The 12,824-nt window shown below is 40.5% G+C and overlaps 1 protein-coding gene across 1 annotated transcript; it reads left to right on the forward strand.

The window, feature by feature from the left end:
- Positions 1 to 215: 215 nt before the first annotated feature.
- On the forward strand, positions 216 to 10,048 carry SHISAL2A (shisa like 2A; the record flags this gene model as incomplete). Its single annotated transcript, XM_083360229.1, has 3 exons — positions 216 to 397; positions 9,121 to 9,262; positions 9,983 to 10,048. The coding sequence occupies 3 exons, from the start codon at positions 216 to 218 to the stop codon at positions 10,046 to 10,048; spliced, it is 390 nt and encodes a 129-aa protein (XP_083216355.1).
- Between the last annotated feature and the right edge of the window lie 2,776 nt (positions 10,049 to 12,824).

Below are 12,824 nucleotides of genomic sequence, written 5' to 3' on the forward strand. Positions count from 1 at the left end.
GGGCGGGGCGTCGCGTCGCGAAAGGCTGCAAGGAGCCGCTTCGGGAGAGTCGCTGGCGGAGGAGAAAACAGAGCCGTCAAAGCCCCAGGCGTCGAGGCGATTTCTCCGCTGCCTCGGCTCTGGGTTCGCATCCAGCCGTTTGTCGTCCCCGAAAGTAGCCAAAGCGACGAAGAGCTCCGCACGAGGCTCGGCCATCCCCGGGCGGGCAGCGCACCATGAGCGCCTATTGCAGCAGCTACGTGAACGCCGATAAAGTGCTGGTGGGCTCCTTCAGCTGTCCGCGGGAAGACGGCGAGGCGGATGCGATCTATTGCTGCGGCTTCCAGGATATCAAATATTGTTGCGACGACCCTAACAGCTTTTTCCCTTACGAGCACAACTATATGTGGTGGCTCAGGTGAGAATCGGGTGGGCGTTTGCCGGCTTGTCCTAACCCAGAAGGTACATAAGTTGGGATAAGGGGGCGGTTGCTGCTGCTTTCAGAGCAGGATCCGAACCATCGGGGAATAAGGTGATGTTGTTATGCACTCTGCACATGCTCAGGAGGTAGATATTACCTTGGTGTCCTCTCTAGAGTGAACACCAGAGGATCGGCGCTCTAGCCCCAAAGCAAACGTGGGAAGTTGCTGATCTCGGTTGCAGAAGGAACAGAGTGTGACAGATCTAATGTTACTGTAAAGCGACAAATGAAGAGGATGTGACAATTGTAACATGGAACCTGGTAATCCATTCTTCCTTATTCCTGAGCTCAATTTGGCTTGCCTTTCAAGACGTGTTGGATTCCCATCTTTCCCACTCACTAATGAAAATTCTAATTGCAGATGATAACAGTCCTCTGCAATTGTGGTGCCTGGAGAGGGATTAGGCTTTCTGACCTAATTGCCACGGTTGTTTGGAAGTTACTTGAAATAGGTAAATTTTCCTTTACAGTTTCAGGATGCAAACACTTTTCGGAAAGAGTATGGCGAAGTGAGAGGTATTTATTTGCAACAGCATAAAATGACAACACCTATAGGAGATACTTTAATGTACAATAATTATTTTTCCCCCTGTAGAGTTCGAATGTAAGCTTTAAAAAGCCAATGAAACCTGAATGTTAGTAAGATAGCTAAAAAAAGGTAATAATCGCAGTTCATAGAAGAGATAGTTCTGATGTAAAACCATTCCATTTGGAGCATTAGTTAGACAGATATTGTAGTGAAGTGTTTGGTTCTCTCTGAGCTTAGTTGTTTGCTTGCAGACATTTCATTACCTGACTGGGTAATATCATCAATGCTAACACTGATATTGTTACCTGGCATGGAAATGAAATGTTTATGAGCAAACAATCAAGCTCAGAGAGGACACAGGACTCCACATCTCATCCCTAAGCTATATATATTCTCTTCTATTGAAAATACTATAGTCTTTGTTTGGTTCTTCTGTGCTTGAACACCTAAAGGTGATTCATAATTACTCCAGGCAATGCCATGAATAGTTATTTAGAAGACTGTGCTAACTACAGTATGTGGAAAACTGCCTAATTTCAGGACTTGTTCCAGTACTCCAGAAACAAGATTTTGACTCAATCTGAGAGAGTAAGGCTGGTGTCACTCAGTAAGCTGATCAGAATGAGATTCAGAAAGCTGAAGCACCCTCTCTCCTCTCGGAGAACACAAGAAATACAAATTTGCCTTTTCGGTAGTTATGAAGATATAAAATACAGCAAATTAAGGATTTGCCAGGTATGTTTCATTAATCATATTGAAAAGTCAACTGACTCATGGATATTCTCTAGAAATTAAATTTGCTTAGTTCTTGTAAGTTAATCCAGTTCATAAAATTGATGTGAGTACAAGGTGATGCTGTCAAACATACTGTCAGTGTGGGAGTTTTCTGGCAGCTGTGCATATTGTTTGTGACTGGTTTGAACTAACCAGCACAAACATCGAGCAGCCTTGCAGATGGCATGATTCAAGTCAAGTCAAGAAGTGCAGCACAGCAATTCAGCAAGCCAACGTGATTGATCAGAAGTTTCATTTTAGTGTTTCAGTTACACAGTAAAAGAAAAAAAAAACCACTCTGTTTTGCCCTAGCCTGTTATCTGGGAAACTGTGATCATTTCACTTGAGAGGAGAGTCTCTACTTTTCATTGGACAGTTTTCTGATGGTGAGCTATTAACTTAGAAGCCTTTGTGAGTACGTATGTATATTAAAATGACAGAATCAAAGGCAAAAATGAGGAAAAATAGCCCAGTTCTTTGCGGTAACTCAGCTGCCCACAGTTTCTACAGATCAGTTTATTAAATGTTATTGGTTTTATCTGCAGCAGATAAAATTTTTGCATTGGAGATACTCTTAATAAAAAGAGCTCATACTCTATGCAGTGTGTAATTATAGACAGCCATAACTCTTTTATCTCTCAAAAGTTCATAATTCACTACATTTTTACTGGCTTTAAATGATGCATATTAATTTTCCCAAGGAACCTTTCTTTATTTCCTTATTCCAAAATGGTTTGCCAAAATATTGTTGAAAGATTTATCCTAGTTATTGGACAATTCTGAACCCAGCCTTTTGCTTGTCTTTGGGGTGTATCAGTCAACAACACAGAATATAGACTCATAAAGCAAGATTCTTGAATAACTGTGGCTCAAATTGTTTTAAATAACAATAGCTTTATGTAAGCAGTTTTGGTCGCCACAATATCAAAAAGACGTTGAGACTCTAGAAAGAATGCAGAGAAGAGCAAGAAAGATGATTAGGGGACTGGAGGCTAAAACATATAAAGAACGGTTGCTGGAACTGGGTATGTCTAGTTTAATGAAAAGAATGATCAGCAGTGACGTGATAGCACTGTTCCAATATTGCTGTTTAGATTCCCTCTGTTTTCTTTTCGTTTTTGTATGGTGTGTATGAGGGCATTTTTTTTCACTGCATTGCTAGCAAGAGGAGGCAGTGATTTTTATTCCTTTTTATTTCTCAACCAGCAGGTGTGAAAGTGATTTGGGAATTGAAGAGCTGTGGGTGTGTTGCCCTGAAGCAGGAATTATATTGTAAGAAAGGCAGTGACAGCCTTCAAAGCAATCGACTGGGACAGTTTGTTCTTTATGACACCCCTTCCCAAGATTCTGGTAACTACACCAACAAAGGACCTGGTGTAATTAAGGATCCCTTTCTTTTCTCCCTAGGGTAAGATTGGAAAAAAAAATCTAGTAAAAGGATACTATTTATGAGCAGGGTAAAATCAAAATGGAATATGCCCGAGTTTGAAAATGGTTGAATCTAGCTGGGGGCTATGGAGAAAAATATTCCAGGAAAAATATCTCTTTAGTTGAGTGGATCCCCAATGGGACAGTTGAGTAGCAATCGGAACACTTTCTCCCCACCCTATTTCCTGGTCATTGACAATAATCAATTGGGGGACTGAAGGCTAAAACATATAGGGAATGGTTGCTGGAATTGGGTATGTGTGGTCTAACGAAGAGAAGGGTGAGGGGTGACATGATAGCAGTGTTCCAATATCTCAGGGGCTACCACGAAGAAGAGGGAGTCAAGCTATTCTCCAAAACACCTGAAAGCAGGACAAGAAGCAATGGATGGAAACTAGTGAAGGAGAGAAGCAACCTCGAACTAAGGAGAAACTTCCTGACAGTTAGAACAACGAACCAGTGGAACAACCTGCCTCCAGAAGTGGTGAATGCTCCAACACTGGAAGTTTTTAAGAAGAGACTGGACAGCCATTTGTCTGAAATGGTATAGGGTTTCCTGCCTGAGCAGTGGGTTGGACTAGATGACCTCCAAGGTCCCTTCCAACATTATTATTATTATTATCCTAGTAGACCTACAGAATGAATTAGAATCAGTCCATCAGACCTATAAAGCCCTACATGGCATGGGTCCGGATTACCTACGGCAGCACCTGCTGCCGGCATCAACCTCCCTCCGTCCAGTGCGCTCCCACAGAGTGGGCCTCCTCAGGGTGCCTCCGATCAGAGAATGTCGATTGGCGGCCCCCAGGGGGAGGGCGTTCTCTGTGGGCGCGCCAGACCTATGGAACCGCTTGCCGGTTGAGCTCCGGATGGCCCCCGACCTTCGCTCCTTCCGGCGCGATTTAAAAACTTATTTATTTGAACAATCTGGCCTGGTTTGATGGGTTTGGGGTTGGATCTAATTTTAACATAGTTTTAATCATTGTATTATATTGGGCATGATTATTTAATTCTTTTAACTTTTTTTAACTTTTGTATTTATATTCTGATATTTATTGCCCTGTACACCGCCCTGAGTCCTTCGGGAGAAGGGCGGTATAAAAATTTAATAAAACTAAAAACTAAAAATAAACATGGCATAGCTGGGAGAAACCTGACATGTAATAAAAAGGTATTTGTATACTAATTGCTGGCAAATTTGCAAAGCCGTGACTACAAATATCTATGAATGCAAGTCACCCTGGACCTTTCTTTGCTATTAATTCAGTGAGAGAATGGAGACTTGAGACATCAGGGTTAATTCGACTGCGTGACATTTTTTGTATGGTTTGAATTTGTCATGCTGAAAATCTCATGAGAAGAAGGAAAACTGGAACAACTCTCATATTGAACGAGGAAAGGCAAAAAGTTTATGCAGAATTTTAACCAAGAATTCCATGACTACCTGCCTTTAGATTTTCTTCCTTTGAATCCATTATGTAATCACTTCATGAACAACCCAAAAGTATGCCTGTGAGATTTAGCCCTTGGCATTTTATGATCAGCATAAAAACAGTGTACAATCTTGCAGGGTCACTGGCAAATGCTTTAGTCTAGTGCTAAAACAAAATGATGCAAAAGTCTAAAGAGGAAATTGGGTAGGCCGATCTCAGGAAACTGATTCCAAGGCAAAGATTAAAAGGATCAGGGGCTGGTGGACGATCCTGATCAAGCAGAAGGTCAGGCTTTGTCAGGGAGAGTACAAGAAATCTATATGGCTTGTCTTTAGTAGGTTGCTCAGTGGGGCGGTTCAAACCAAGGCAGTTTTTTAGTGGATCAGCTGATTTCTTTGGTCTAAGAAGCTGCAGCCTTTCTATCTACCATTATCTGACCTATAAATCTTACCCAAGTAATTTCGTTCACCTGCATATTGTCCTGTAATGCAGGTTGCAAATCATCTGGCCTTGCTTTTCTATTGTTTGACCCAGGGGTCTTCAGACTTGGCCCTTTTATGAGTTGGGCACGCTGGCTGAGGAATTCTGGGAGTTGAAGTCCACAAGTCATACAAGGGCCAAGTTTGAAGACCCCTGGTTTGACCCATTGGTACCTTAGAGCAGTAATTCCCAATCTGTGGTTTGAAGATGAATGGTGATTAATGAAGAGAATACAAATAGTCCTTTGTTTAGAACAGGGTTTTTCAACCTTTTCACCCATTGTACTACTTTTAGGATATGCCAATATCCGAGTATCACCAGTCGCCTAGCAAGGTGTCAAAAACTTGATGACCAAAAAAAAAGGAAAAAAAGAGGACTGTTTGAAGTTACAATGGCACTGAAAAAAGTGCCCCCCAAGCCACAGCCGAGCAAGACACCTGCCTGCCCACCCGGTGGCGCTCTTCCTCCTGTCTGAGGTTTCCATTCTTGTGAGCATTTCTGCTGAAGATTGTATGTGTCTATATAAGGATTCTAGGCTGATCCCTTTTTAAACTCTGCCTCCCAGGCAGAATCTCTATGGCAGGGCTTTTCAACCTTTTCACCCATTGTATCACTTTTAGGATATGGCAACATCCGAGTATCACCAGTCGCCTAGCAAGGTGTGAAAAACTTGACCAAAAAAAAAAAGGAAAAAAGTGATGAACTACAGATAGTCCTTGACTTACAACAGTTTGCTTAGTGACTTTTCAAAGTTACAGTGGCACTAAAAAAAGTGCCCCCCCAAGCCACAGCCAAGCAAGACACCTGCCTGCCTGGCGGCACTCTTCCTCCTGTCCGAACTTTTCATTGCTGTGAGCATTTCTGCTGAGGATTGGCAGTGGGGTTGGGGTGGGGTGGGGGAGTTTGGTTTTTATTCCCCCCGTCTGCTGGGTGTTTGCATCAGGTTTTGGTCACTTTACATGACCCTGGGACACTGTGACCATCATAAATATGAATCAGTTGCCTAGCATCTGAATGTAAATCACAAGACCCTGGAGATGCTGCAACATTCCAGCTGATCAGCGCTTCTTCTGGGCTCAGCAGACACACCAGGATCAGTGCAGAGCTCCAGCTGGAGCCTGGCACTGATCCTGGCACTTCCACTGAACCCTGACAGCCCTGCAGCTCCAGCCATCTCTCGCTCAGGCTTGTGTGGTGCTGCCATTGTTTCAGCTCATTTCCCTCCCCTGCTACCACTTTTCTAGGATGGTTGCATACCACCTGCCAGATGCCAATGTACCACAGGTGGTACCCGTACCACTGGTTGAAAAGCCCTGGTTTAGACACTAGATTCTTTAGGTATATATTTAATGGTAAAAAGTTTGTGAGGTTACTGTATCTCATGAAGGTTTGACATTTTTGCCTAAATTAAACAGGATTTCTAATGAGAACATTATGGTCTTAAGAGGCATGGCAATCTCCTGGGATTCTGGCCATTTATACTATGTATAAACAAATAATATTTATTGTTATTTAATTTGGGGGGGGTCACATATCAATTCCACTGGTGGTACTTCGGCTCCTGGCAGGTGTTACGTGTATGATGTGTTGAAAAGCACTGTAAAAAAAAGTGTAAAAAAAAAAGTATAAAAGTGGATGAGATGAAGCGGCGGAAGCGCCAGAGAGGCCTGGGGGAGAATCAGCTGGAGCTGCGGTGTTGCTGGGGCTCTGCCGAGAGCCCAGGATCGGCGCGCACGGCTACAGCTGATCGGCACTTCCAGCAGCCTGGGTGGTGGCCGGCAGCCACATGCAGTCTTCAGGCAGAATTCAGCTGGAGCAGCAATGTTTCCGGGGCTGTGCTGAGAGCCCAGGATTGGTGCATACACTTCCAGCTGATCGGTGCTTCCAGCACAACTAGACGAGAAAAGAAGGAGGAGGAGGGGAGAGTGGAGAGGATATAAAAGGAGGAAGGGGGAAGAGAGAAGAGAGGATATTAAAGGAGGAGTAAAATGGGTACTTTTTCCCCTTTTTTACGGTTTTATTTTATTAGATTGTAGAATGAAATACAAAAATACAAAAGCCAATAGTAGGACACACTGGGGTGGAAAAAGGGAAAGAAAAGTGAGGGGGAGAAGGGAAAAGGAAAAGGAAAGGCATTGACTTCCAACTTCCTCTGTTGCAGTAGAACGAAGCATTAACATCGAATCTCAACTTTTTTCTTTTCCATAATAGTATAAACTAGACATTTCTATAACAGCAAATGAATCTAATCAGTAAAACCCAAAATTCCCCCCCCTTATTTTTTTTTTGGTCATCAAGTTTTTGACACCTGGCTAAGCACTGGTGTTACCCCAATATTGTCATGTTTCTAAAAGTGGTACAATCTGTGAAAAACCCTGCTCTATTTTCCCCCATTATGATTTAACATCTATGTAAAATAGCGGGCAAAATTGTTTGGATTTCTGCAGTAAAGTTTTGTTTCTTGTTTACATCACTTGGTGAAAATATCAGAGATGGAATAAAAAATATATAGAATGCTGAGACATTGGAGTAGACCTTGTAAACCAGGGGTCTTCAAACTTGGGCCTTTTATGACTTGTGGACTTCAACTCCCAGAATTCCTCAGCCAGCGAGCCTGGCTGAGGAATTCTGGGAGTTGAAGTCCACAAGTCCTAAAGGGGCCAAGTTTGAAGACCCCTGTTGTAAACAGTAGTTGGGATTCCTAATGCCATTTTCAAGTGTTCTTTAATAATAAAAACATTTTTTTTAAAAAAAATAGAAGATCACTGCAATAGATCAAAAGTCTCGATTTGGGTTTTCATTCATAATGTGGAGAATTTAAGTTCTGAATTCAACTTGCCTGTTATATGCAAAGTTATTAATACTATGCTCTTAGGATCTGTGGTTTTTAATTTTGGTGAATGGAAACTACCCAATGGAATAATATGTGTCGTGCTCAGATACAAACTAGATTTGTGAGGTAGTTGTATGTGTTATATGATTTATCTGTCCTGTTAAGAAGTGAGGGATCTACCCCATACCAAAAAAGAGCATGACGTAAAACCTATGTTTCCTGCTTTTCATCATTTCTATGGGGTTTTTATGCTATTTTTACATGTTTTCCCCGCAAGCCTGGATTGCTCTGGAGAGCAACAAAATAAAAGTGCCTCTTTTGCCTATTTCTTTTGATATAGTAAGTAAACTGTCATCTTGATTTATATCCAAACAGAATAAATAAGGACTTAAGATATATACAGTTCCCCTACCTTTATTAGTTTGCCCTATGGATGCAACAGAAATGACAAGAGTCTGCATTCAGCTTTTCACTTAATTTTGAATCCATTGGATGAAGTGATGTAAATTATTCTTAGCTTCATTTCTGCTCAGAATGCTACCAGCTACATTATTTAATTTATAAAGAAAACGCATAAAAGATGATCAGCAGTTCGTTATACTTGTGGTACTCCAAATCAAAGTTAAAAGTCTCCCTAGGCTTACTGAACCGTGCTACTTTCTATTTTCCATTGATTTATCTTGCTTTATTTTACTATTGATTCTTTGCAAAGTTTAAGGACAAGCATGCGAAAGGGAATCCTTTGCCTAAAGGGAATCCTTTGCCTATTTGAGATCCTTCAAGAGTGTGCCGACATTTCCTCCCTTTATCAAATTATTTGGTTAACAGAAGACAAAGATTTAAGAAGGACTTCACTTAAATGGATTTTACCTGGATTTAATTCCATGAGTTTGACAGGAATGTGTCTTGATTTATACACGTTTAGCCAAGAGCAACATCAAATGCAGTAATTCAAGGAAATACAATAAAAGCAGCACCTTAGATGACGTTTGCTCTACATGTCTAATCCAGTCAGAAAAGGCTTTTGGTGAATTGTTATAACATAATTCAGCTTCTATGAGAACTGTCAAGGGAAATCTATAAACATCTGTTGGTCTCCATTAAATAAATGCAGCACTAATGCCTTTCAAAGGGTTTGACAATGTTCTTAAATTCATCAGCTCATTGCGCTTTCTTTTCTCAGTATTGGAGCGCTTATTGGCTTGTCGGTTGCAGCAACGGTCTTGCTGGCTTTTCTCATCACGGTGTGTGTCCTCTGTTACTTGTTTATCAGCAAGAAGCCACACAACAAATTGGACGCAGGTTTAACCTTGAGCTTAGAAGCAGTAGGTAAGATCTCCCTGTTCTGTGGAAAAGATTCACGCATTTCCTTAATTAAAATCATTCAGTGGTAACTGGTTTTCCATTTCATCTGGATTTTAAAATGTTCCAACACCCACCATTGTTATGAAAGCACCCAAAGAAGCTTGCCCTATTCCAAACAAAGATGCAACATGCGAAACAAACACTCAGTTCAGTAAAACTAAAAACCAATCAACAATTAAAAGCCTAGTAAAATAGACTGTCTTTACTATTTTTCTAAATAGTGGTAGAGTTGGAACTAAATGCTTCTTCAGAGAGAGACCTTTTCATAGCCAAGGAGCTTCCCTGAATGAAATACAGATCCTTTGAGCCTCCCCAAAGCAGATGGAATGAAGCAACAATTATGCTTCCTGTAATTGTAGAATACCTTCTCAGTCTGGCATGTTTTAGGTATTGCAGGGATTGCAAATCTCAGGATTGCCAGCCAGGATGGGAGTTGCAGTCCCAATACATCTGGGGGACATTAAATTGCAGAAGGCTACTGCAGGGAACAAAAATAAAAGCATGAGCAATCATTTGGAAACTTCCAGGAAACATGGATTCAATGGTGTGAGATAACTTAGCCTAGCTACTTGGGTATTTTTTCCTAAACATTTTAGTCAATTTATGAGATGCTGATACTTGCAAATATTTGATTTATTTCAGTTTGTCTGAGCAACTGGATTTGTACTCTTGTTTTTCAGGCAAAGAAATTAGAAGAAATTCTTCAAGTTGAAGAAATATATACGGAACAGGACTGGTTCAACTGAGTTCTGCAAGCTGTTAGGTACATTGTTCTTTCTATGTACTAACTGTGTAGCTGAGGTTTACTTTTGACCCAGGAAAGATGACATAATCATCCTAAAAGTGATACAGTGGGAGGGATGTAGCAGGGAGAAGAAAATGTCAAAAGTTCCATTTTATCATAAGCTTCATCCCTTTTGTAGGTGCTTCATACTGCATGCTTGCATGAAGACTGCAGTTCTTGTGTTTCAATGGTGCGACTTGATTTTCACCAGTTTGAAAATGTTCATATGAGCACCTTGGCTTCCAATACTGTAATTATTAGTAGGGACATATTTGATTCCTCTAGTTATATTAAAAATGTAATTGCCAATATGTTCTATTGCTGGTATTTTTAAGAAGAGATTGGATGACCATTTGTCTGAAATGGTGTAGGAGCTTCTGCTTTGATCAGAGAGTTAGACTAGAAAACTTCCAAAGTCCCTTCCAACTCTGTTATTCTGAGATGGCTGCATACATGTCAATGGATGGATGGATGGATGGATGGATGGATGATAGATAGATAGATAGATAGATAGATAGATAGATAGATAGATAGATAGATAGATATGAAGCAGGTCATTGCACTTTCCCGTGACTTGGAAAACCATCCCTAGCTATTTAAAGATGCTTGATGTTATCCCCATGGTCTAACTTAATTTTCTGACTTTCTTGCAAAAATCTAAAGCAAATGAGCTTTACAAAAGAGAATCAAGGCCCTTGTTACCCTCCTTAATTCTATTGGGATCCAAAGTATAATAGCCATATAATCTATGCTTAACATAAGGTTATATGCTAACCTTAGTGGGATCAGGTTGCATTTTATCTATGTTATACAGTATATTAAAAATATTAATATTCAGGCCCAGCTGTCTGCATCACACAGTTGTGATTCAGCCGAGACAGGAAGATTCAGCCTTTAGAGGGAAGCTGTGCGACTAAACACTGATCCTTGTGGACAGAAGATTACCTTTCTAGTAGCATGACTTCGTATCTGAGGTTGGATTTCTCAAGGATTTGTAGATTGATCTATAAGGATTTAGATTTAGAATTTTAAAAATGACAAGCACTTTTTCTAACAGAAAAACCTGTTTTCAGTTCATTTTTCAGTTCCTAGCTAAAAATGAAATATGCTGCTTTATGGTCAGATGTTAAATGTTGTGCAATTTCAATCTCTTGTTTTCCTTAATCTTCTCTGAGTGGCCTCCAGATGCTATGAATTACAGTTTCCTTATTTCCTAGCTTAATACAGCATTGGCTCTGCAAATCATGTTTAGGGAAGCTTACACTGGAACCAATTGAAACAGGACTATATCGGTTCCATTATTGAAAGACGCCTTTGGTGATATGTGGAGGAATAGAAATTAACTTTTGTATCCACCTCTGTGAGAACTAAAAACTGTTCAGGAAAAGAAGGCTTGATTTGCTTTATTTCTGTTCCATTTTGGAGCAATAAAACTTTGGCATGGTGATACATTGGGAATGTATCTTCTAGTGCTACCCAGAAGACTATATCATTCTTCCTCTCAAGATGATTTTGATTTTGTTGTGGAATGCTAGCAGACTAACTGGCATATATACCACCAGGGCTTTTCTTGTCATAGAACGCCCAGAACGGAGTTCCGGCACCTTTTTTGGATGGAACCTTGTAGGGTAGGCAAGGCGGGTTGTATGACGTGTATGAGTTCTGGCACCTTTTTTTTTTTACAAAGAAAGCACTGCATACCACCCCTGAAGAGCATCGATTCACTATTCTCAAGAGAATGTTAGAATACTTTCTTTCTTCTCTTATCTGCTTGATTCGTTTAAATTAGGACTAAAGTAGATGCAGTGAGGGAATCTGTGAAAGGACTTACGGTAAATATTTCTCTAGTTTAGATATGTTAAACTTCAGTTGCCATAATTCTTACCCATCTACATGGCAGCCCATGGAGAAAGCGGTTCTATTGTTTTGTTTTTATATTAGGTGTCTCGCAGGATTTTCTTGCGTATGGAGGAAATGCTCTGAGGGTGGGAAATGGGGTACAAAAAGGTTCTTCCTGATTTTGCATTCTTTTGGAGTTCCAGTAAAATTATATAAGATGAATGGCATGAGCTGGAGTGTAAAACAACATTGTCTTGGGAGCATTTCTGCATGAGAATTTTGCATCAGTTCAGTGCCATCTCTGGACTTCTCTGATCAACCAGAGTTGGCTGCTTTTGAGAGCTGAATTGATTATGAGCACTGAAAGCTGAAGCAGCTGCAATTTCTTTGAAACATACCTAATATTTTCGTTGACATTTTGTGGCTCTGTGAAGCTTATCCATGATCCATTTCCCAATTGGCTTTTACATGCAGGAGACAGATGGTGGTATAGATTCCACTCTCTCTTTTTTTTAACAAAAGACTTTCTCTAGCAGTTTCCCATCATAGCTACAAGGAAGATAGTCATTAGGAAATAATTTTGAGTTTACTTTTGCATGAGGTACTATTCCAGATTGTGCCTAGACTCAGTGACCATGAAATTCATCAAATGACTTTATTTTCAGCTGAAGGAAGCGCTGTTTGTTTGTGATGTACTTGTGCTTGAGGTAAAGATGATTGGCTTTAAACTGGTTTGGAAGGATTAGGGAAATGAAAACAGTTCTGGTATGGAAGTGCTCTCTCATCTCAGAAAACCTTCAAATCAGTCCTATAGGTACCCTTCCAATAAAACAAAATGCAAGAATCTTAATCGTGATTTTCCTACATTACATATGATTTGGCCCAGCCTGATTTATTAA

Source organism: Vipera ursinii (genome assembly GCF_947247035.1).
Source record: "Vipera ursinii genome assembly, chromosome: 3".
Lineage (NCBI taxonomy): Eukaryota > Metazoa > Chordata > Lepidosauria > Squamata > Viperidae > Vipera > Vipera ursinii.